The sequence below is a fragment of the Ctenopharyngodon idella genome, chromosome 1, assembly GCF_019924925.1.
Source record: "Ctenopharyngodon idella isolate HZGC_01 chromosome 1, HZGC01, whole genome shotgun sequence".
NCBI lineage: Eukaryota > Metazoa > Chordata > Actinopteri > Cypriniformes > Xenocyprididae > Ctenopharyngodon > Ctenopharyngodon idella.
In genome coordinates, this window is record NC_067220.1 from 2,340,013 (window position 1) to 2,366,351 (window position 26,339).

Sequence of the window (26,339 nt, forward strand, 5' to 3'; positions counted from 1 at the left end):
AGTTACCCTATTGTAAAGACACATACACAGAGTGGGCAAATGTTTAAGTGAGATTATTTTAATGGTAATTAATCAATGTTTAAATATATATAATATATATATATATATATATATAAAGCCTAAATTAAAATCTGTTCATCGTATGAAGCGGACGTGTCTCTTCAGAAGACTAAACCACTCCATTCAAATTTATTACTGTTACGAGTCTTGTGCTTTTTCAATAAGCTTGAAAATAAAGATTGCCTTGACAAAATGGATGGACAAAAAAATTAGATATTAAAATATCTATACAATATGTGGTGGTTTTCCCCATGGTATTTAAAATGATACTGAATATTGACCATTTTCAAGGTATGATATTGTAACACCTCCTTTCTTTTTTAGATGTTACTCTGAGGGGTTCAACAGATTTTTGACATGAGACTGATAAATACATTTCTTCACAAAACAAATTATCTTTTAACCCTATTTTATTTTCCCCACAAGTGCTTATATACATGTGCCAAAGTCAATGAATAAACTGGAAAGCAACCTCTGTCTCTTTTAAATAAGTCAATGAGATGAAGTAAACTAGATAGCGTTTGATTGTCCAGTCTTTTAATGAGTTAAAGCAATGATGAAGATGAAATGAGCTTTAAATTTACAAGGTTATTTGAGTGCGATGCAATGTTTGAAATCCTATAATCCACAATGAGTGAAATGTTTGCAGTCAACGTCGTTTGGTGAGTCGTCCACAGTGTCGTGTTGGTTAAGGCCATGCGCTGTAGCCTCGCTACCAGCTTGGATTGCACTTGGTTTCGATGTCTCTAGTAACCATTCTGTGCTCACACAAGGAGCACAATAATAAATCACAAGTCCTTTCTAGAAAGAAAGCAAATAGCTAACATCAGTGACCTTATTTCACAAACACAATATCAGGTATAAAGTCAATTCATATTCACAGTTGAGCAGAAACTCAAAGAGTTCTCAACAAAGGACTTTAGATGAGCAAGTAGGTAGCGCGAGTTTAACCATGAGGTTTCCCTCTACCAAAGCTAAAATACAATAATAAAACACATAACAGTGACAGCAATGTAACAGTACTTGTACTCAAGTACAAATTTTCAGTACTCTTTCCACCACTGAATATGATACATTTACAGTTAATTGTACCCAGCATGTATGTAGAATGTTATTAGAGAAAGGGAGAGAAAAGTGTATCTTTCTAAAGGAAACAATAGAAAGAGAGGTGCAACTGAGGATTTGAGTCTGGCCTACAGTCTTTCTTAATTTTCAGCCCTACAATATTACAATATTCAGTACTGTGCAAAAGTCTTGTTTTAAGAAAGTTATTTCAATATTTTGCTTTAGTGTGCCAGTGGGAAATCCCATTTGCCATAAAGCCTACCTTAAAAGTTGTATGCAAGTGTAAAAAAAAAACTGTTTACCTTTGTGTACTTCATTCTCACGTGACCCCTGACTCAATGATATTGTGGTTGCTCACCACTACCAGTGGCCGTAAATTATGTCCAGTTAGGAACACTTAAAAAAAAATGCATTGCATTAACCATGTTTGTATTTTAATGCATTGTATTTTTAGAGCTTGCATTTTTATGGGCTGAAATTCAACATGGTTGTATATTTAAGCAGTGAATATTTCAATTCAAAACAGTTCACACACATTTTCATTGTTAAAAATTCAATAATTCATATTCCCCTTTCAGATTTCACTTCCAAAATATTCATTCTGTTTAAAAATACAACTTATAATATTCAGCAAGCAATTTTCTGTCCATTTTTTTTGTGTGTGTCCACAAATTCGCATCCACAAATTCAGTGATTCAAATTTCAACATTTCACATCCGGGAACTGCAGGAAAAGCAGTAGAGTACCGAGCATAATCTCCATCTGCTGTTAGTCGACCTTACCAACAGGTGGTGCAAGCACGTGTTGATGAAGAGCAGAGCAACAGTTAGAGCAAGTCATTCATTTCATTCATTAAAACAGATTTACAGTAACGGAGCAAGCAGTAAGTGCATGTATGATGATTATCAGGGACAGTATATATGCAGAAAAGTTGTGTTTACATTTAATTCAGTGTCTTCACTGTTACTTTCCCTGTGTAGCCTACATGTAAGCAGTGTTCTCTACAGTGAACGAGATTATAAAGTTATTCCCCAATGCTGACAGTTCAAACATTAAATCTGAGATAGACATATAACTTTCCTTAACTTTATATCGCAGCGCTGTGCTCCAGTACTGGGGTTTCCCTCAATACGTCATACTCCAGGATTCCCCTGTTGTTGGGACATATAGAATGCTTAACTTATCTTTATAGACTAAATACAGTGATATAAAAGACCACCGAACTCGCACCTATACTATACTATATAGGCTACAGGCAAGCAGGTGGACTCAGAATATGGATGTAATATGCAAAGTTTGACGCTAAGCGTTTCCTAGTAAAATATTGGCATAATGGCTTGACGTAATGGATGGTCCATATTCACAAATTTAGGGACTATATGGCATATATGGCTATATAGTTACATATGACATTGGTGTACACATTTCTAACTTCAATATCATTTGAAGATAATGACTAACACTCATAAACTGTAATGTGCTCGTGTGGGTGTCAGGCATGATGCACACCTTTTTAGATTTTTTTTATATTTAATAAAATAAACAAAAAAAAAAAGTATTGCTAATTTCTTACTACTGCATAAGCTTATATTTTAATATTATCAACAATCTAAAATTATGGTACATGGTAGATTTAATAAAACTAAAAAAACTCAAATCATGTGTAAATATATTTTTCACTACAGCATGAGTTCATATTATCAACAGTCTAAAAGTTGTGCATCACACCTACATGAACACTTTACAGACTGTAATTCATTCTCTTCAAATACTATAGAGCTTTAAATTATGGTATATTTTGTGTATGAGCATACAGTAGGCTAAATGAAATACATAACGATATTTACTTGACAGTTTATTCAATATCAAGAATCTAAAAGGTGTGCAACATACTTACTTAAGAAAGTGAATCAAAGAATGTATGTTCTTAGGAAACTGAACACTTTCTGTGTACAAAAAAACATACTGAGAACTTTTTATACCACCTTTATTAAGACTATCTTGAGTTTTTCTTTTTTATGTTGGTGCTCATTACTCTCTCTTAAGAACAGGAATCGTTTACAAACCTTAGTTAGGACCTGCTCAAAAATTATTGGTGTGCCTTTGCGGAGTCTAGCAGAATTCCATGAGCAACAAATGCTAAAGAAAACTCAGAGTATCACGGGAGATGACTCTCATCCCTTGAAGGTTTACTTTGAAGCACTGCCCTCTGGAAGAAGATTTAGACGCATTAAATGTTCATCTAATAGATATAAATTTACCTTTGTTCCAGAGGCTATTCGTCTTCGCAATTTAAAGGAACACTCCACTTTTTTTTGAAAATAGGCTCATTTTCAATCCCCCTAGAGTTAAACAGTTGAGTTTTACCATTTTCGAATCCATTCAGCCGATCCCCCTTCTGGCGGTACCACTTTTAGCATAGCTTAGCATAGTTCATTGAATCCGATTAGACCGTTAGCATCTCGCTTAAAACTGACCAAAGAGTTTCAATATTTTTCCTATTTAAAACTTGACTCTTCTGTAGTCACATTGTGTACTAAGACCGACGCAAAATGAAAAGTTGCGATTTTCTAGGTCGATATGGCTAGGAACTATACTCTCATTCCAGCGTAATAATCAAGGAACTTTGCTGCCGTACCATGGGTGCAGCAGGCGCAATGATATTACGCAGCGTCTCTCACTCTCACAAATGTCTCCATGGTTGCAAGGCACGTTCCCTGTGCAAGCAGGGGGTCACAGGCGCTGCGTAATATCATTGCGCCTGCTGCACCCATGGTACGGCAGCAAAGTTCCTTGATTATTACGCCGGAATGAGAGTATAGTTCCTGGCCATATCGGCCTAGAAAATCACAACTTTTCATGTTCCGTCGGTCTTAGTACACGATGTAACTACAGAAGAGTCAAGTTTTAAATAGGAAAAATATCTAAACTCTTTGGTCGTTTTTGAGCGAGATGCTAACGGTCTAATCAGATTCAATGAACTATGCTAAGCTATGCTAAAAGTGGTTCCGCCAGACCCGGAGATTGGCTGAATGGATTTGAAAAAGGTAAAACTCAACTGTTTAACTCTAGGGGAGTTGGAAAATGAGCCTATTTTCAAAAAAAGTGGAGTGTTCCTTTAAAGAACGAACACCAGGGTGAAAAAAATTTCCTAAAACGTCAGAAACCGTCTTTGGAAAAAAAAAAAAATTTAAAGTGTAAATTGATTGTTTAGTTTGTCTCGCGTCCCATTACATTTCGTGGAGAGGGCGGGGTTTATGACCTATACTGCTTCCAGCCACCTGGGGGCGATCCAGAAGCTTTGGCTTCACTTTTCAGGACTCGTGTAGCACGCTTGGTCTATAAAGATAAGTTAAGCATTTTATATGTCCCGAATCCTGGAGTATGATGTATTGAGGGAAACCCCAGTACTGCAGCACAGCGCCGCAATATAAAGTTACGGAAAGTTATATGTCTATCTCAGATTTAACGTTTGAACTGTACATCAGCATCGGAGAATAACGTTATAATCTCGTTCACAGTAAAGAAAGCTGCTTACATGTAGGCTACACAGGTAAAGTAACATTGAAGACATTGAATTAAATGTAAACAAAACGTTTGTGTCTTTATCAGCTTTTCTGCATATATACTGTCCCTGATAATCATCACATGCACTTACCGCTTGCTCCATTACTGTAAATCCGTTTTAATGAATGAAATGAATGACTTGCTCGAACTGTTGCTCTGCTCTTCATCAACACGTGCTTGCACCACCTGCTGGTGAGGTCAACTAACATCATGCTCGGTACTCTACTGCTTTTCCTGCAGTTCCCGCATGTGAAATGTTGAAATTTGAACCACTGAATTTGTGGACGCGAAATAAAATCGACTGAAAATTGCCTTCTGAATATTATAGGTTGTATTTTTAAACAGAAAGAATATTTTGGAAGTGAAATCTGAAAGGTAAATATGGATTTTTGCATTTTTAACAATGAAAATGTTGTTACGTAACAGTGGTAAGGAACTCTCAAGACGAGGCAGAATGCAGGAAGGTAGACTTTATTTCCAAATAACAGGAGAAACATAGAAAAACCACTCTACATACAAACAAGAACCGACAGAGACTGAGGGTGAACACAGTATATATACATGGCAAACAAAGGGAGAAACTAATTAGACACACCTGAAACGAGGACTCTAACCAAATCAGTAACCAAGGGAACTAACAAGGACAGGACTAATTAACAACCTAGAATCCAACTAAAGCCCTATTCGGACAGGACTAGTTTTGCAGGGGGTCATTAGAGTAATTTGCGTTTCACAGACGTGCCTTGAGATTTTAATCCCGTCTGAATCTGCCATGTCTGTGTTTTTCTCACACAACCTCTGTAAAAAATCCCAGAGCAAATTACCTACTGTTTTTCGGCAAACTCAGCTGTCCTCTGAGAAACCAATCCCGTCTGAAGGTGAATGTCTGTGATTGCTGATATTGTTTTATACACTCTTAGAAAGGATGTGTTAAAACTGACTCAAAATGTGTTAAATTCTTACACATCAATGGGTGAGTTTAGGGATGACACTTATGTTCATTCTGACAAATTCATGAGTCAATGATTTAACACGGTGAATGTGTCAGGAAGGTTAACCAGAGGTGTAGTCAAGACCAGACCTTCCAAGACCGAGACCAAGACCATTCAAGAGGGAAGTTAATGAGATAATTAAGTCATTAATTAAGCACTAGTGATGAACACCTGCTGTTAACAGACAGAATCATTGAAGGAAAGAGGTAAACAACAACAAAATAAAACACCTGTGCTACTTCTGAACATGAAGACCAAATTTGCAATGATCTCTTTGTCAAGTCCAGTCAAAAAACATCACTTACACATCAGTGCTTGTGTTTTGGGACAACACTTGTGTTAATTTTGACACATTCACTGTGTCAAACACAGACATTCAGAATGTGTCAAAAAGCATTTGTTAAAAAATGACTCAAATTGGCTAAATTCTTACACATCAGTGTGTGAGTTTAGGGACAACACTTGTGTTAATTTTGACACATTCATTGTGTGATGATTTTAACACAGTAAATGTGTCAGGAAGGTAATCTGTTAACAAGCAGAATCACCAAACTCATTTAGAGCCCAATCTCTGAGTATGAGATTTACATTATTGTAAATTATTGTACAGCAGCAGATCAGCATTTTCAATATAATCCAAAGGATTTCTCAAAAGTTGGGGAGAAGAAGAAAGAAAGAAAGAAGAAGAAGAAGAAGGAAGGAAGGAAGGAAGGAAGGAAGGAAGGAAGAAGGAGAAAAAAAAAAAAAAATAAAAAAAAAAAAAAAACTTTCTTTTAGGCACACACAGACATAAAGGATCAGCCTGTGAATCTCAACAGTGGTGAGAATAATAAAGCATGCTGCAGTGCATTCTGGGTGCCACCAATCAAAATTCATCAGTGGCTCCCATCATGCATTGCTGCATGAATAAATTATGAGCTGAATTGTCTTAGTAATTTCCTTTATTCTCATTATTTTATTTTTTGCTGTTATGTAACTTTTTAGTAGCTTGTTTTCTAATGTTCAGAGTTGATCTGTTTATCAGAATATGTTGCACACAAAATGTGTAAACTAGAGTGTTACACATATGTGTCATTTTTCTACACATTTCTCTTAGAGTGTACTAACGCTTCACCTCATGAGTTTTTTGACCTACATGAGCTACCGTATGTGCACCAATCTTCCGTAGACTTTCATTTCATTTCAATGTGGATAGTATCTGACGAAATAAACGATAAAACTAACAAATAGAGCCAAATCGTGGAAATTGTAAAGGTGGCACAATTTTTAACTTCAGTGTCAATTAAGAAAGATACTAGATTTCACTGCTCACATATGTGGGTTTATTATAAACAGCCACTTGTAAAACTTGTGAAGTTTACTTTAATAGGGTTTTAATAATAATTGAAATTATATCAATAAATAATGGATTAAAAGATAAATACGTCACAAATGATTCATGTAAATACAGCACGTGAGCTTCTGTAACACCCACATCTAGAACACACACACTCCCATCTCTGTGATTAACACGGAGATGTTAGTCCCGTCCAAATCGGTACATGAAATGACAGACGTCGAGTGATAAGAATTGTAACTCAAACGTTGTTTAGAAAACTAGTCCCGTCCGAAAAGGGATTATGAAACACAGACTACAACAGAACAGGCAAACAGAAACAAACTATAAACAGATATAACCCTGACAAATGTGTGTGAACTGTTTTAAATTGAAATATTCACAGCTTAAATATACAACCATGTTGAATTTCAGCCCATAAAAATGCAAGCCCTAAAAATACAATGCATTAAAATACAAGCACGGTTAATGCAATGCATTTTTTTTTTTTTTTTTTCAATTAGTGCAATTGAACATGCTTTTTGTTTCAAAAACATATGGCATTATTTTACTTCCATAGAAGTAGCTGTATTATTTACTGTGATGTGCTTTAATTAGTGAGGAAAATTTAGATGCATTGTTTTGGAATTGGATTGTGACTCCATGAGTTGGTATCAGGGTCGAAACCCTAAATAAATAGCCGGCACTGTGTCTGGTTAACAAAGCCTGTTTTTTTGTGATTTACATAGAAGGTATTTTTCCTGAGCTCTTATTAAAATGGTTCAATTGTTGTCATAAATCATTGTCACATATTCCGTGTATGTTACTGTATGTGATTTTTTTTTTTTTTTTTTTTCCCTCCCTCCTTTAAAATATATTTGTTATTTTAAATGACTCCTATCAATTTTTGCCAATAAATTTTATCAATTGAAAACTTTTTTTTTTTTTTTTACTTTTTTTTTTTTTTTCTCACAGTTTGAAGTGTGGTGGAGAGACCAGGATAAGAGCAGGACTGGAAAAATGTAGGTACACACACACACACACACATACACACACACACATATATCTTAGGTCCTGTTTCCACCTATTAAAATGTGTTTTGGTCGATCGGATCACAAGTGGACAATACAGGTGTAAACGGGGTGTAAAACGTTTTAAGCTTGTCCACTTTTGACCACTTCCAGAGGTAGTCGAAAAACACATTCAACCGAATTGTTTTCGTAGTGGAAATGCTTGTGTGGTTGAATATGTTCGAACAGCAGCAAAAGACCGCCTGCTCTCCCCCTACTGACTTAATGCGTAAACATTATGGGAAGCGTGCTAGCCAGATGGGATTTAATCTTTGTCAGCTGAAGCCCCAAGTTGGTTTAAGGATGTACCAAGCACAATGTTCTCTCACCCTTCCTGATTTCTAACACACACTCGCCGCATTCAGCGTGGTCTCACGGCTGTCAGAGCTGAAACGAAAGCTGCTGCTCTCCATGTGTTTTTCCATCGTCTCCTTTCGTATTTTGCGTGAGCTTATTTTGCCCATTATATCGAAAGATCTGAAAAAAAACATACATTTACCCGCCCATAGATCCTCCCCATGAAGAAATCAGGACAAAAGTGGTCGAAAGTGAATAAAAGAGACAAATTAAAACATCCACTTTTTATCCGATCAACCACAACGCAAAGCCGTTTTCATCCCTAAAATGCTTGTGTGTAGAACTGTAAGAGAGGTATCCTTTACATTTCCATATTAAAAGTAATTTCGGAAATAGAATTTTTAATTCCGTTTATCTTATTTATTTGTTTGGTCAATGTGTTTGTGTTTTTCTGGTAGGTATGTGGTTTAATGTTCTCTCCTATAATTCTCCATTTTCAGATGCCTGTGATCTCACACTGGATCCAAACACCGCAAACATTCATCTCATGCTGTCTGAGTGCAACAGAAAGGCAACGCATGTGGAAAAGAAACAGTCATACACTGATTATCCATGCAGATTTGAGCACTATCCTCAGGTTTTGTGTAAAGAGAGTCTTACTGGACGCTGTTACTGGGAGGCAGAATGGAGCGGGGGGGAGGCTGATATATCAGTCGCATATAAAGGAATCAGCAGGAAAGGAAGGAGAAATGAATGTGTTTTTGGTTACAATGAAATGTCCTGGAGGTTGGAGTGCACTGATGATCAATTCATATTCTGGCACAAGTTCAAGAGCACCATCTTACGTGTCCCTTCACCCTTATATAAGAGAGTAGGTGTCTATCTGGATGTGTCAGCTGGCACTCTGTCCTTCTACAGCGTTTCTGACACACACACACTCACACACTTACACACATTCAACACCACATTCACTGAACCCCTCTATGCTGGATTTAGCCTGTGTAAATGCTCAGTGTCTCTGTGTCAGATTAAATAGCCTCTAATGAGGAACATGTTTGCCACAAATACAGATTAGGTGGAAATAGGGCTGCATAATTAATATATATATTTTTTTGTTTTATATATTTTGTTAATGTTAATTCTTCAGACGAAAATGCTTATTAGTCTTAGTCACAACTGAGTCATTTTTGTCTTTCATAGTTTTAGTTTAGTTTTAGTCAATGAAAAGCATTTTTCGCATCACATTTTTGTCAACTTTTAGTCATTACTGTCAAACTGCAGTTACCAATATTAATTTTGGTAGCTATTTTATATGTAGTCTTTAGACAAAAGTCATTATAATTTTTCTCTTTAGACCAATTCAATTAAGCTTATGAAAAATTTGAATCAAGGTAACCCCTTGTGAAAAAAAAAAAGTGCACTTTAGTATAATTTTATAAAGTGTACTTATTGCACAAATAATATACTTTAAAAGAACACACTTAAGTGTGAATCAAACGTAATGTTTTCATCGCTTAAGTGCATTCTATTTGTAATTAATTTCAAATATATCACAGATTAAGTTCATATTAAATGCAATAAGTTGAACTGTTGAGTGATTTTTTTTTTTTTTTTTGAACCACTTAAGTGGGACTTTAATACAACTTTATGATAACCTTCGTAATTGCTTCTAGTATCTTTAAAATATAGTTGAAGTGTACTGCTCAATGTACTGACAAGCAAATAATGTGAACTAAAATATATTTTAATATCAGTTATCAATACACTTGTGTAAATTAAATGTAATGTTTTCACCGCTTAAGTGCATTCTATTTGTAATTAATTTTAAATATATCACAGATTAAGTTCATATTAAATGCAATAAGTTGAACTTTTGAGTGATTTTTTTTTATTTTTTTTTTTAACCACTTAAGTGGGACTTAAATACAATTTTTTTTTTTTTAAGTTCTTTGAAATATGGTAAAAGTGTACTTCCGAATGTACTGACAAGCAATTAATGTTAACTAAAATATACTTTAATGTCATTTACATGTACACTATTATATAATTTAATACATTTGTAATTACATTTACATACATTTTTAATTTAATACATTTGTTATTACATTATTTGTAATTACATATAATAATGAAGTTACAATTTAGTATTTCAAAATATTACAATAAACACAAATGCAAATTGAAACCCTCTACATTCATTGACAAAACAATCTCTAAAACAAATACACAAAAACCTTTTTGTTGATGCACAAGAAAAACCCAAGAAACACTATACACAATCACAAACAATTACAACACTTTAACTCTCATTTAGAAAGAGTCTGGAGGACAGTGAGGCTTATATATCATTTTCTCCCTCACATACAAAGGTACCTAAACCTACCCATCACAATACTTTCTGCATTTTTACATTTTCAGAAAAAATCATTCTGTATGATCTATAAGATGATAAATAAAACAACACCCATGACTTAATACAAACAAAATGTAAAGAAAAGAAAATATTCAAAACTTTGGGCAACACTTTACAATAACTTTTTATTAGTTAACTACTTTAGTTAACATGAACTATGAATGAAAAATACTTTAGCATTTATAAATCCTAGTTAATGTTAATTTTAACATTTACTTATGCATTATTAAAATCAAAAGTTGCATATGTTAATAGATAATGCACTGTAAACTAACATGAACAATGACTATACATTTTATTAACTAACTTGAAAAAACTATATTTTTATTACCTAATGTTAACAAAGATTAATAAATACTGTAAAAAAGTTAATGCACATAGTTAGATCATGTTGTCTAATATATTAATTGATGTTAACAAATGAGACCTTATTGTAAAGTGTTACCGAACCTTGTTACTTATAAGCTCTGAAACCTTTACTAGCACAAACATTAAACAGGACCAAAAGGTTTCTTCTAAAATCTTACTCCAGCATTACAGTGAATGTAATTTTGAAAAGAAAAAACAAAGCAAAACAAAAACAAGAACACCAAAATTGTCTGTCACCAACTTTTTTTGAAGTTGTAGGAAAAAGTGCTGTTTACGTCAATGTCCCAGAAGATCTCCATCAGCAGAAAACCTCAAATGTCCATGAAGCTGCGCACCATCTCTACACAGTATGTGTAAATGGACATGGAGGCAGGAAAGTAAAAAAAATACCTTGAGGAAAAAAAAAAAAAAACAGAAGGAAAACAATTGTTTGTAAACAGAGTCAGTCCATTATTATAATTGGCTCCATTAAATGAAAGCAATAGATATAGATATATAGTTGCACTCCAAAGTTTATATACACCTTTGTAGGTTTGAAAATAATCAAAAATGAACAAAGACATTTGCTGTCCTTTTCCACCACCCTCCTAGAACCATTTGGTATTCCTAAAGGCAAAGAGTTGCTGATAGTGATCGATGCCTGCGGCCAAGATGTGTACTGTGTACTGATTCTCTCCTCCGCTTTAATACCAGTTACAGTGTGAAATAAATATGAATGAACATCTGAAGGTATGTTACAATATACAGTACTACTGATCCATAACATGTCACATTTAATCGCTCAATCAGTGTTTCAACCGCGGAAAGACGTCAATAAAACAGCTTGTAAACAATGTCACATTTACTTCAGAAAAATCATATTCAGCATAAACTCGTTAGTCAGCTATAGAGAGGAGCATTCTGATAAATATATGCACCATGTCACATATTCATTATAATTTTATTTTAAATATTTATTTTCTTTATAATTCATTTATGTATTTAATGCATGTTTGAATAAATCATTTATGACAGCCACGATTTAAATGTTTGCATTTCAAAAAACGAATTGGAGTAGAAATATGATTATGTAATTCTAAAGTTAGTATTATAACTTTATTATAAAAAAACATAATTGATTGTAATTTAAGTGTTTGTATGTAAATAAGTTAATTTTAACCTTCAATATTATAGTAATATAGTACAAAGTGACTCCCTCATATAGTTTACAGCATTATTTGAGAGATTTTTTTTCCTCAAGAAAATTTGCCATTTACTGTATCTGATATACATCCAAAGTAATTGATATTGAATCGAAATCGAATCGTAAGCTTGTGAATAGAAATCGAATCGAATTGTGAAAATTGTCAATACCCAGCCCTACTGAATACTGTTAGACTTAGCTGAAAAATATAAAGCACTATTTATTTCATTTGTATCTTTGTTCTATGTTTATCTATGCTTATAATCTGTTCATTATTTTCTATGTGCATTCACTCACCTACAAAATCGACCCAATCATCCTAGAATGATTAATTCTTTCCAAATAGAGCTATTTAAGTCATCTGGTGAATTTTTTTCATATCGCAATATATATTGCAGAAAAAAATATCACAATGTCATTTTTTTCCAATATCGTGCAGCCCTAAACCAAATATTATTAAACTATTGAATTATAAATTATGTGCTAACTAGTTTTGATTCGGTATTAACTTTGATGTGCAATGTATTGCAATATAATATTGTTTCACTATCATAATGCTCTCCCACATATTTTGCACTTAACTGCACTTATTTCCGTCGTTGGTATAAGTGGCAGTGGGTGGTAATAGTAAGATGGTAGAAAACTATAAGTTTCTTGTCTGATAACGTTTCTTTAGTCATTCGGCCATCCTGCAGCCTGAACCACTGTAGGCAAATCACCCTAACACCTTGCAGTATCTGCAAAATGTTAATAATTTTAACAATAAGAGGGATCATAAAAATTTGCATGTTGTCTTTTTATTTAGTACTTCCCTGATAAAGCAGTTCATTCTGCAAGGTGTAAGTAAACTTTTGACTGCAACTGCATCACCTAAGATGAATTACCTCAGTCATCAGGACAACACTGTAGTAGAATCCTGGGAGAGGCTACTTCACATTTCCCACAAACACCAGGATTCCAGTGACCACACCATCTTCACTGACACTGGCCTTTAAACATGCAGAACATTTTTATAAACCTTTTTATTCCTACTTTACAGAGAATTAAACATAACTTAATCAATTACACAAATATAGATAAATAATCCAAGATCCAAGCAAATTGAGGGGTTGTTCACACAGAATGTGTTTTTGCTTTAAAAAATAAAGATATAATATCATTATATATAAATAATGATTTGATGGGGATTTTTAAGTGCACAGGTGAGAATTTATTACTTGCAAATAGAAAAGATTCAAAGCATTTAAAAGCTACAAGGATAGTTGATGGCAGTGTTTCAGCTTGTAGTGTGTGATCAGGGTGTGCTGGCTGAATTAATGGCTGAATTAATGGTGAAACTTGTAACATCACCTCATCAATACGGGTCTTTGATTCCACACAGCTTGCACTGTATCTCCAATAACAAATCTGTATTATTCCTGCAAAATGAATATATAACTCCAGATAAGCACAAAAATATATTACAAACAGTAATTTAACACCTCACTTTTCAAATGCAAAAAGAAAAATAGATTATATGCAGTATTTCTAGAGGGGGTGATATTGAACATTACTGGTGGTTATAATAACGATTAGATGGATTAAATGTATATAAATGTCTTTGAATGTTACAAGATCAGATCTTTGAATTTAGTTATGCAAATTTAACTTTAAGTCATTTAAAATGATTTAAAAAGTCAGAGTTCAATTAAAACACATTTTCAGCAGCCAAATTCTTTGAACACGCCCACACACGCGATCACATTCATATAAGAAATTATTATAATGCAATCATAAATAAATTACAGGAAACATGATTAATTCACCTCCCTATTACGATTAAACCAAATAAGTTACTCTTAATGGCAACAAGAACTGCTATGTTACGGTGAAAAAAATAAAAATAAAGAAAGCATATATCAAGATACTTACTTGCCTCTTTATTTGTAGTACATAACGTCTCATCTGTAGTCATCCAAACATGCGCTCCTTTATTTTCTTCTTCTTTGATCAGCAAAGTTGCCTCACGCATCGCGATTACAGAAAGATGGCTGAAAGTGCATTTTTCAAACTCTGGTGAAGTAGTGCGCCGTCATGATGTAGTATTTTGGCGCATGCGCATTAAACAAACAAACAAAAAAAAAAAGTTTATAGGCTATAATGCGTGCATGATTTAATTTAAGTTGAAGTTTTTCTAATTCATTGTTGTAGTTAGACTGTTTACAGAAGTTTACAGAACTTGACTCATTCACCTAACTAAAAGTCAATCATTTTTACAGTTTAGTCTGATTAAAATTAAATGTATTTTAACTGAATATGAATTCAAATTAATTTTGTTTAGATTTGTTAAACTTTTGCTTGCAATTAATGCAATTAAATGTTTAATCGACATAATGATATTAAAAGTATTATACACACTAGTTGAGTTTAGAGCAGGAGCTGGTGATAAAAATGTAAACAATAAGTTGTACTAGATTATACTGTATAAGCAAGTGTATTGAAATTCAAAAGAAAGGTGTTGTATGAGGTTTTGCCGACAGTTTGACTATACACTGGAGTTAGGTTTAGTAACAAGCACTTAGTATAAAGTTCAATTCAAACTCTGGCATAAAGTATAGGCAAAAACAAATAAATAAATAAATAGTATTTTTTCTAATCAAACTCTTTTCAGAACAATAATGTTAAAGAAGGAACGCATGAATGGAAACTTTAAAATACTGATTCTGCTCAGAGTGAATCGATTGAATTTTTTTAGTTTTTAAGCCCTGTTCCTAAGCGAAGAATATATTAAGGCCTTTAAAGGTTTAGTATGTAATTTTTTTTACTTTACTAAAGCATAAAACTACCATAATATTTGTGCAGAAATTTTAGAAACATGCTAAGTTCGAATACTTTTTTTTAAAAACAATGCCAGTTATTCTACTTTTAAATGTGCGTTCCGGGGCTGAATGTCTGTTTTTGTTTTGGACTGTGTGATCCCGATTCACTGCCGATTTACCCAATAGTATGTCGACACACCGGGTTGCCAGTTGGTGGAAAACACAGCGTATTGCAGCCAGGGAAGCCAGCAAACAAACTAGGTCAGAGATTGCAGAATCTACCTGACCGAAAAACCCTCTGCAATAAAAAAAAAAAACAAAAAAAACATGGCAAATGTATACATTAGTTGATCAACTTACAAAGTAAGGCTTGTCGTTTTCCATTGTCATTTGCTCTCATTCCTGTTGAGCTCCTCAATCTGGCAAACCATGTGAGAGTCGAGTCTGAGGAGGGGGTGGGGGAAACAACTCTCTCCAATATTTTGACTATGGACTGCAGTATCCATTTCAACCACTAGTAGCCAATATTACATACTGTACCTTTAAACAGTATTTGTTTTTTCTCTCCTCAGTTTGGATTATGGAGGAAATTTCAGAATAACACCAGGACTGCAGAAATGTAAGTCCTCACACACATGCAAACCTCTGCATTCTTAATGCCATAGATGTTCTGATCAGTCTTTCTGTGTTCAGATGCATGCAATCTCACACTGGATCCAAACACAGCACACACTTGTCTCTCGCTGTCTAACGGGAACAAAAAAACAACATGTGAGAAAGAGTGTTTATATTTCTTATTTCTTTTTTCCTTTGTTTTTAAAAACCTAAAATGTGTTTTTAGTCCTAATAAATTACAACAAATATGAATTAATTTGACTGAATCTGCTTAATTCCATTGTTTCAGCAGTGAAAATAACTTTTAAGCATCAGATCAGGAGAAAATGTCACTTTACTGTAACAGCTGAACAGTGTAACACTGGGTTACTGTTTTGTTCAATAAATTGTTTGCACATTCTGTCTAGATTATCTAACTGCTGTTAGTGAAAGATTACTGACACACATGAAGGACACAAAATTTATACCTGAAGGTAAAACACACACACAGGTTTGTTTTGCTATTGTAACTGGTCTCTTTTTCCTCCTTGCGTTGTGTTTCAATAAAGCTCGTTCTTCAAATTATAGTGCCCCAATCAATTTATTTACTGAGAAAACAGAAGTAACAGAGTGAGTTCATGTAGGCCCATTCCAGCATATACAACGACTCGTGCTGGCGCGCTGGCCTTACACACACAAACTGATAAGTGCAATCGAGTTGAACAACTTCAAAATATACAACCCATGGTTCAAAATAATGTATTCTTACAAAATCAAAACATATACCTGAGAAAACAGAAGTAACAGAGTGAGTTCATGTAGGCCCATTCCAGCATATACAACGACTCGTGCTGGCGCTACAATAAAACACATTTTTCACACTCTTCAGCATCCAATACTTTTCTCAATATTAAATATATATGTTGTTGCCGCTAATATAATCACACATTTAATTAACAATTACAGAGCTTTCAATGACATGACTTACCGCTGGCCTTACACACACAAACTGATAAGTGCAATAGAGGGCGCACACAGTAAAAAGAACCAGCCAGCCAATAAGAAGCCCTGTTATCCCTTATTCTGTCCAATGATCTTCCAGTGTGATTATTTAACTTCTTATTATTTATATTCAGCAAGTGGAGACACACAATGTATATGTACAACTCTGTTACATTCTCCCCTTCTGAACTCCACTTGCAAATAAACAAAAATAAAATATTATGGCGTAATACAACATCCATAACTAATAGGTAACACTCAGGTACAAAGAACATCAGGATTCATAACAGATCTATCTATATATAAAGAAACAAGCAAAACAAAACAAACAAAAAAAAACCATAAAAAAAACAAACGTGGAATGCAATGTAAGTAATCATCCTTACAAAAAAAAATGCTGATGAATATTCCAGTCCATAGACTATTCTTACGAAGAATTAGAGAAAGGAGAGGTTAGCTACGCCCCTCTTAACTCATAGGTCAACATGCCTGTTACATGTTTATTACACTCAATCAACATACAGCATTCCTTGTAAACACATCTTGGTATACTGACCAAATACATTCACGAATCCAGTGTACAAAACAGAAAGAAAACAAACAAAAGAAAATGAGAAGAAAGAGAAAAAACAAAAAAACAAAATTAGGTCCACAATTAGATCCACATAGGTGCATTAACTCGGTTTTCTACTTTTTGTACTTGCATTGTTTCAATAAACCTCTCCACTGGTCTAATAATCCTTCCAGCTCTTGATCTAACTGTAGTCATCAAACCTCCAACATCATTTTGGTTAACAGATTGAACCGTCATCACCGTAGCTGCATCACTTTGACAATCAACATCTGATGATAGCCTATCCAATGCAGTCAAATTTGAATTTGTGTCCAGATCAGCTTTATGATCAATTGAATATTCAAGTCTAACAGAGTCTTCTAACCCATCCAATACAACTGAGTCAACATCCAACATCTCTGGCCCCTTTTCGGAACCTCTTGAACATTCAAGCTCTGAGACCCACGCTACAGTTCTCTCATCAGCTACAGGCTGAGGTAAGTGTTCCAAAGTTTGGGTTTCTTCACCCCTAACACACTCTTCCACACTCAATGGTCCCTCTGCAACATCATCGGGAAAAGGCAGAAAGTTTACAGGCATGATCAAATTACGATGAACAATCTTCACTTGGCCCGTGGAAGAATTCTCTATTTTGAAAGTATTGGTTTCCGCATTTTTGTCAACTACAATGTACAGACTGTTCTCCCAGCGGTCAGACAATTTTCGTTTCCCCCGCTCTCCCTTATTTGCTAACAGAACCCTGTCTCCAACATCTACTGGAGCACCTTTAAGCTTTCTGTTATAAAGAGCAGCGTGTCTTTTCAGTTGTTTTCCAGCAGTCATCCTTGCAATTGTCACCGCCTGTTTGAGGTCTTTTAGTAAATCCCTGACATACACATCATAGTCGACAACATCATTGTCTCGCAAGACTGACCCAAACAGCACATCAACAGGGAGTCTTGGAGTCCTGCCAAACATTAGTTGAAAAGGTGCATATCCAGTAGTTTCGTGGATTGTACAATTGTATGCAAATGTCAGTGATTTGAGCATTCGGGGCCACCTTTGCTTTGCTGCAGGGGGCAGCGCACGAATCATGTTTCCGAGAGTCCTATTAAATCTTTCCACCCCCCCATTGCCCATTGGGTGATACGGAGTGGTGTGTGACTTTTCCACACCTGCAACAGACAATAACTCGGAAATTAATGCACTTTCAAAATTTGCCCCTTGATCGGAGTGGATTCGTTTGGGGAAACCATATATACAAAAAAAGTTGTTCCATAACTGTTTGGCAACAGCTTTGGCTGACTGATTTGGGCAATGAAAAGCATGTGCCAACTTTGTAAAATGATCAGTGACAACAAGAACATCCACTGACTTATTCTTGCTGTCCTCTGCTGACCAAAAGTCAACACACACAAGCTCCAAGGGTTCAGATGTGACAATGTTTTCAAGAGGAGCTCTAGCCACTGGCTCAGGAGATTTACCATACACACACCTCTTGCAACATTTGACATAATCTCTCACATCCTTCTCAAGTTTATGCCAAAAAAAAACGTTGTCTCACCAGATACAATGTCCTTTGCTGGCCCTGATGACCAGCATCATCATGAACCCCCCTCAACACAGTCCCCACCAACAGTTTTGGGACAACATACTGGAATGTCTTTTTCTTTGACACTACATCCTTCGAAACTCTGTAAAGTATCCCTGCTCTCATTACAAACTTATTCCAGGATCTGAGCAGCCTTACAACTTCCACTGGCTCCCGTTTACACTCACGACTAGACGGTTTCGTACCCCTCTCCACATAAGAAGTCACTCTAGCCAAGATGCCGTCACTCTGCTGCTTTTCTGCCAACTCCTCGTGGGACAGGCCCTTCAGTTTTGGTTGATCTGTGGGTACAATATGGTTAATCAATTGTGGTAACAAAAGGTCAAAATGTGGGGTAACCACATTAGACCTCTTCGCCTCCATGACTGCAGACACTTCCATCACAGACCAAGAACCAGATGGCCCACTAACAGGTGTTTGTGAATTTACTGCCAGCATACCATGAGTAGGCTCAATAACAGACTCAGTGTCAGGCTCAAAAGGGTGTGCAGACCATCTGAAAACTTCCTGCACTTGTTCCCCCTGGACTGCCGATGCTTCCTTCAACAGTGAGTTATAAGGTACCCTAGTAAGGCGATGCAAGGCACTCTGCTTCACGAAAGGCTCTCTGCTAAGGGCATCTGCAACAACATTCCTTGAACCAGCTATGTACCGAATATCAAACTGATATGGAGCCAACTTGGCAACCCACCTATGCTCGCAAGCATCCAGTTTCGGCTTTGTCAAAATATATGTCAGTGGGTTGTTATCGGTCCATACTGTGAAGGGCCGACCCCTCAACCAGTGACTAAATTTGTCACAAACAGCCCACTTCAATGCAAAAAATTCAAGCCGATGTGCTGGATATTTCGACTGGGCGAACGAAAGTGACTTACTGGCAAAGTAAACTGGCCTTGCAGTATCCCCATTCTCTGGCACTTGTGAAAGTACAGCACCCAGGCCACTACTGGAGGCATCCACTGAAACTAAAAATGGCCTGTTAAAATCCGGATGAGCCAACAAAACACAGTCAATTACGGCTTGCTTAAGACGACTAAATGCCTGCCTGCAATCATCAGTCCAATCCCCTGCAGAGAGCGATCTTTTCATCATGGCCTTCTTACCTTTTTTCCATTTCTGACCCTTAGGACCAGCAATCAACTGGAAAAGTGGCCTTGCAATTACTGAACACTGTTCTATAAATTGCTGGTAATATACAACCATCCCAAGAAAAGAACGTATCTTCTGTTGAGATGGGGCGCCAGTTTTCTCATCCATAAGGTCTGACTCAGTCATTTCAATAATTACCTTGATTTTATCAGGGTCTGAGGCCACACCCGCCTCGCTGACCACATGACCAAGGAACTTCACAGACCTTTGCATAAAATGACATTTCCGTGGAGCTAATTTCAAATTATGAGATTTCAGGCGCTCAAAGACCAACTCCAATCTCTTTAAACCCAACTCTTCATTCGGAGCAAAGACAAGCACATCGTCTAAATAGCAGAGAAGACTCAGGAAATTTTGATCTCCAAAAATTCCGAGCATCATTCTCATAAAAGTCGCCGGACTGTTACAAAGTCCCTGAGGAAGGCGGTTATACTCATATAACCCAAAAGGGGATGTGAAAGCAGTGAATTTGCGGTCTTCCTCATGTACTTCAACATTGTAGTAACTGGATGTCAGATCCATAGTGGAAAAAAAAACATTGCCACCCAGTGCAGCTAAAGCATCGGCTTGATGTGGCAGTGGATGAGCATCCTTTACAGTTCGAGCATTGAGCCACCTAAAATCTGTGCAAAGTCTTAAATCTCCATTTCTCTTCCAAACAATAACAAGAGGGGAAGCATACTCACTACTGGATCTCCTGATAATTTCCCTCTCCTCCATTTCATCCAAAGCCTGCCTGAGCTTATCATACTGATTAGGTGGAAGCCGTCTGTATGGAAGCCTAAAAGGATGCTCATCACTTAACCTTATTCGATGTACATAGCCCTCAGCCTTGCCACAATCAAGTCTGTGTCTAGAAAAGATACATTCGTACTTGGCAATTAGATCAACAAGTCTTTCTTTCCATTCTGAAGATAACTGACAGGAGCTTAAATCGATATCTGCAAGCCCCAGTTTCCTTAACCGGTCATGAAACTCGCAGTCTTTCTTGGGCACACTGATATCAGACAAACTGCCAGCACTTGAATTGTCAGGAAACTCTACATTGTTGGCATGTTGTCTGATTGAGCATGACAACCCTACATCTGTAACACACGCATCAGGGTCAAAATCTTCCAGTGCCAAACATGGATAAATGTCAGCCAACTTTGCATTACGTCTGAGAGTAACAGACACTGGCGAGGGGTTGATTACTTTAACAGGAACCCATCCATCGGCCCACAACCTTGCCACTGTACGACCAATTAGGACATTTCTGGGTCTTGAGCGGGCTCTGCATGGCTCTGCAATGATGGCACTGCCAGCTGACAAATTGTTTAAATTAGAAAGTTTTGCCCAGACTAAATGCTCCTGTAGAGGTTCAACTGAATTCTTCAGTTTAACTGTTCCAACCTTTTCTGGGACAACCGTTCCGTTCCATCTCTCAACATTAGCCAGTAACTGAATAAGTTTGCCATCTTCAGAATTTATATTCACATGGGATGTTATTTTTTCCATCACTTTTCCTTGCTTTTTCAACTCTTTGATCAGGTGTTTTATCACGTTACTGCCCACAATGAGTTCATCAACTTGGCCGACTACGATTAAGGTTGGAACCTGAACAGTACACCCATAAACAGTCATGTTTATGTCACACATACCGACTGGTTTTGTTTTTGACCCCCCACAGCCGACCAGTACTATGTCAGATGGAGTCACCGGACCATTCAAGGTTACGCCAGCATCCTGTAATTTCGACACAACCACAGGACTCAAAGTGCAAGCCATGGAACCACAATCAATCATACCTTTAACAGTCAATGTGTTCTCTATCAAGACATCAGTATAAAACAATCCCTCATGCATTGACAGTTTTTGTGTATTTTGCAATATCACAGTCACGTTTTGGTCAATTTCCTCACGCACAGTAGAGTATAATGATTCTAGATCGACATCAAATACTTGGGGAGCTTCACAAGGCCCAGCATCCCCCCCCACCACATGCGGGCCTTTTAGTTTCCCTGCTGACCAGGGGGGCATGCTGCCGGTGAGGCTCCAGCACGTCCATCAGCAGCAGCATTTGGGCACTCAAAACGTGTGTGATTTGGGGCATAGCATACAAAGCAGAGCCCATTTGCCCGACAGTGATATAAGGTGGAATGATTAAAGTCCCCACAAACCTTACAAGACCCCCGTCCATCCCCTCTATTTTTGGGTCTTGGTCGAAAAGGTTTTTCTGTAGGTTTTGACGGACCACTTGGAACCCTTTCCAAAACATTTTCCAATCGTGTAATCAAACGCTCCAAAGATTCAACGGAGCTGCAAGCAAAGGACTGCTGAACTGGAGGAGCATTACTTTTGGCTGCTGCAGCTTCATAATCGCTAACCTCATCGTGAACCAAAGGTAAGGTTTGCGTAACGGTTTCTTGTTTTTGAGCTAAGCATGACAACTGATTTCGGGCATGTTTGGTTTCTCTTTGAAATTCATCCAGCCTTTCTTGCACTTCAGCAGCTGTCCAGTGCTGCTGAGGTTTACATCTAAAAATCAGCTGCAAATGAGGGTCTGGGCAATGTCTAACAAACATGACTGTCACCTCCTGAGCTGGATTATCAAGTTTCTTCCCTTGTCTTTTCAAACAGTCCTCTGCTACATCCATTGCCCTATTTAACCTTATCCAATAGTCAAATGGGCTCTCCCCTTTTAGGGGCAAGGTAGCATAAAAATCAGCCAAGGGCATAGCAGAGTACACTGTGTCACTGAAATGTTGTTTCAGGATGTCAAAAATAGGTCCAGGACCATCACTCAAGTCAGTTTTTGCATAATTGCGTAGGGCTATTTTAACAACATCACGTGCCCGCCCCATTAATCGGCTCAGAACTTCTTCCGCCTGACATTCTTGGTTATACTCACGTTTACGCAAGTATACTGAAATCAATTCCACCCATTCATATATTGTGCATTTATCAGAACCATCCCCACGGTAGTATGCTGGCTCTTTAATATCAGATTGTAATACCAGCTTCAAATTTTGCATTTCAGAGGGCACACTGCTTCCAGCATGTCCCGCTCTCGACTCCAGACAAGATACGATGTTCTCACTGATGGATTGACCTATTTGTTTCACAACAGTGGCCAACATATCCATAGAAATACTGCCCTCTGTCGTTGCAGCCCTTAATTCATTCACTTCTGTCACATTAACCACAGGCTGATCAATTGGATGTGTTTACCCGCAATTTTTGTAATTTACCCGTGGCGTGGAAGTTAGTGGGTAGCCAGAAAACCCCCTACCCACAGAAAATGTTACATCAGTTTGATACACGCCTCTCCCTCTACCCAGACCTGGCGTGTTAAATTTCTCCATCTTTTCACACTCTACTGAACCCAAAATTAAACAACCCACTACAATAAACTAATGTTTCCAAAACAGTAAATATTTCAGATAATGTGCATATAAATCAAATTTTGAATAGTCAAGGTCCCAATCTATTAATTATACTCAGTTCTATGTTCATATATGCGTGTGCAGTAGTGTACGCAACCACCTTCACTTCCAAGCTCCGCTCTGCGTCGATGCTCTGAACTCTGCTCTGCGTCGATGGCTCAAGTTTTGCCTCGCGCTAGTCCTCCGACATCCGCCTCGCGCCAATCCACCGAAGTCCGTCGTGCACCGCTGCTCGGATGTCCGCCTCGCGTCGATCCACCGAAGTCCGTCGCGCACCGCCGCTCGGATGTCCGCCTCGCGTCGATCCACCGAAGTCCGTCGCGCACCGCCGCTCGGATGTCCGCCTCGCGTCGATCCACCGAAGTCCGTCGCGCACCGCCGCTCGGATGTCCGCCTCGCGTCGATCCACCGAAGTCCGTCGCGCACCGCCGCTCGGATGTCCGCCTCGCGTCGATCCACCGAAGTCCGTCGCGCACCGCCGCCCGGATGTCCGCCTCGCGCCAATGCAGAGTTCCTCCTAGCGTCACACGTCCGACACGGATGCTCAGAAGACCGATCACGGCACCAATGTAACTGGTCTCTTTTTCCTCCTTGCGTTGTGTTTCAATAAAGCTCGTTCTTCAAATTATAGTGCCCCAATCAATTTATTTACTGAGAAAACAGAAGTAACAGAGTGAGTTCATGTAGGCCCATTCCAGCATATACAACGACTCGTGCTGGCGCGCTGGCCTTACACACACAAACTGATAAGTGCAATCGAGTTGAACAACTTCAAAATATACAACCCATGGTTCAAAATAATGTATTCTTACAAAATCAAAACATATACCTGAGAAAACAGAAGTAACAGAGTGAGTTCATGTAGGCCCATTCCAGCATATACAACGACTCGTGCTGGCGCTACAATAAAACACATTTTTCACACTCTTCAGCATCCAATACTTTTCTCAATATTAAATATATATGTTGTTGCCGCTAATATAATCACACATTTAATTAACAATTACAGAGCTTTCAATGACATGACTTACCGCTGGCCTTACACACACAAACTGATAAGTGCAATAGAGGGCGCACACAGTAAAAAGAACCAGCCAGCCAATAAGAAGCCCTGTTATCCCTTATTCTGTCCAATGATCTTCCAGTGTGATTATTTAACTTCTTATTATTTATATTCAGCAAGTGGAGACACACAATGTATATGTACAACTCTGTTACACTATCTTAGTGGGAACATTCCATAGGCGTAATGCTTTTTAGACTGTACAATCTGTACATTCTCTCCCCCTACACTAAACCTACACATCACAGAAAACATTCTGCGTTTTTACATTTTTTATTAAAACATTAAGTATGTTTTTAAAGCTATTTTACATATGAGAACTCATGAAATGTCCTCATATATAATAATACCAGTGTAATACCCATGCCATTATACAAATTTGTGACCTCATAAATCACCAAAATGCATGCACACACGCGCACACACACACACACACACACACACAGACACAGACACAGACACAGGTATTGTGGCTACAGTCCTGTTGAACCTGTGACGCTTTACTCCACTAGAGGGAGTAAGTTTGTTTTTATATTAGTGGAGTTACAAAACAAGACACACCTTAACCAGGTAGAAACGAAAGTAAAAGAAGAGGAAGAAGAGACGCCATTTCGAGGCTTTAAACATGTTAACATTGGGTGATTAAACAGCCACATATTTAGAGGTAAGTTCAAAGCTTAAATTCTTCATGTAACGATGTAGACATAAATGAGCTGTTATTTAGGTTTATGCTCTTCTTTACATGAGGTTTGAAACATTTCGAATAACCAAAACCAACTAACCAAAATGGCGGAAACGTCGATGATTTACGTGTTTAAATAAATTAGGCCTACTTTTGATTTCCTGAGATCTTCGTTTTATATAATAGTTATCATTAAAAGCATAAAATGAAAGACGTGTATTTATACGAATATTTCTAGGTTTCCTTTCCTCGCGTCTTAGCTCCAGCCTTTCAGGATGTGAGGGAAGGATGCAAGGAAAAGACTCGAGGATAGAGGAATTGAATCAAGTGAAATGATATCCTCGCTCCCTTTAGTGTCACTTCATAGCTGCACTCGAGGGATCTACACATATGAATATGTGAGATGTAAAGTTTATTTAAACTGCAAAAGTACAGCAAACATTTAAATTATTGTGACAGAAATTAAGGGGGAGGAGAATGTATACATGCGTCACGTTTCTCGACGAGAAAGACTTCCGCAAAGGATAAACCTGTGTATCCTCACTCATGACTCCTCAGGAAGCTTCCTCACTCCTCGATCCTCGCCTCCTCGTGGTGCAATTAGAGAATTGAGATGTCCTTCAAGATGGCTGAGTTTGATCAGTTTCCGGGTCATAGGATGGAGGACAGAGGAGCGGAGAAACGAGGAGGGATATTGGGAAGCACCCGTAGTGGATCAGACACCTATGAGATCAAAGGCGGATATCGCGGGATTCACACTCGTGCGCTGTGTTGCTGATAAACTGGATGTGATTTAAGTTCTGTTGCCTTTTATATGAAAATAAACATAATGAACAATACACCCAAAGTAGCCTACTTGTTATTTATTTCCATTCGAAAGATGTGTGTATCAGTCATTTTTATTTTAATTACAGACATGTTTTTATATATTTTTATAAAGATGATAACAATCACCCACAGAGAGATCACACTGTCAGAGACTTTAGGAATATTCACACATAATTTATACACATAAAATCATGAAATTAGAGTTTTAAAATCAAACATTTTAAAAGAGATCAATACATCACGGTTGTTTAAACCAGCATTAAGCTGTGTCGTCAGCAAGTCGTTTCCTATCGTGCTTTTGG

At 37.2% G+C, this 26,339-nt stretch overlaps 3 protein-coding genes and 1 long non-coding RNA gene across 10 annotated transcripts in view; 2 read left to right on the top strand and 2 right to left on the bottom strand.

Annotated features, from left to right (window-relative positions):
- Positions 1–11,537, top strand: part of LOC127503180 (NACHT, LRR and PYD domains-containing protein 3-like) — a 29,668-nt gene extending 18,131 nt beyond the window's left edge. For all 3 annotated transcript variants that reach the window (XM_051876696.1, XM_051876872.1, XM_051876783.1), the window contains exons 9-10: positions 7,975–8,021; positions 8,867–11,537. In XM_051876696.1, the coding sequence (XP_051732656.1) occupies positions 7,975–8,021; positions 8,867–9,402 (583 nt within the window). In that variant the 3' untranslated portion in view covers positions 9,403–11,537. The remainder of the gene's footprint in view (positions 1–7,974; positions 8,022–8,866) is intronic.
- LOC127508729 (uncharacterized) overlaps positions 1–26,339 on the bottom strand; it is a 227,056-nt gene that overhangs the window by 177,788 nt on the left and 22,929 nt on the right. The gene's annotated exons all lie outside the window — the stretch shown is intronic.
- The window catches only part of LOC127505286 (NACHT, LRR and PYD domains-containing protein 12-like), a 90,811-nt gene that overhangs the window by 51,952 nt on the left and 12,520 nt on the right, over positions 1–26,339 (top strand). The gene's annotated exons all lie outside the window — the stretch shown is intronic.
- LOC127504144 (uncharacterized) lies at positions 16,306–24,678 on the bottom strand. 4 transcript variants are annotated; one of them, XR_007927323.1, is made up of 3 exons: positions 24,294–24,678; positions 23,565–24,115; positions 16,306–16,331 (listed from the first exon to the last, which is right to left on the bottom strand). XR_007927323.1 is itself a non-coding variant. In XM_051878667.1 (2 exons), exon 1 carries the CDS (start codon positions 22,056–22,058, stop codon positions 18,816–18,818), a length of 3,243 nt encoding a protein of 1,080 aa, XP_051734627.1. In that variant the 5' UTR covers positions 22,059–22,763; the 3' UTR covers positions 16,306–16,331; positions 16,510–18,815. The 4 variants fall into 4 exon arrangements, 2 of the variants coding, with proteins under 2 accessions (XP_051734627.1, XP_051734712.1); XR_007927340.1 differs by lacking the exon at positions 23,565–24,115; XM_051878667.1 differs by lacking the exons at positions 23,565–24,115; positions 24,294–24,678 and adding an exon at positions 16,510–22,763.

Bases quoted from the DNA above. Each gene is read 5' to 3' on its own strand.
- LOC127504144 (XM_051878667.1), bottom strand. From the start codon at position 22,058: ATGCCCCCCTGGTCAGCAGGGAAACTAAAAGGCCCGCATGTGGTGGGG.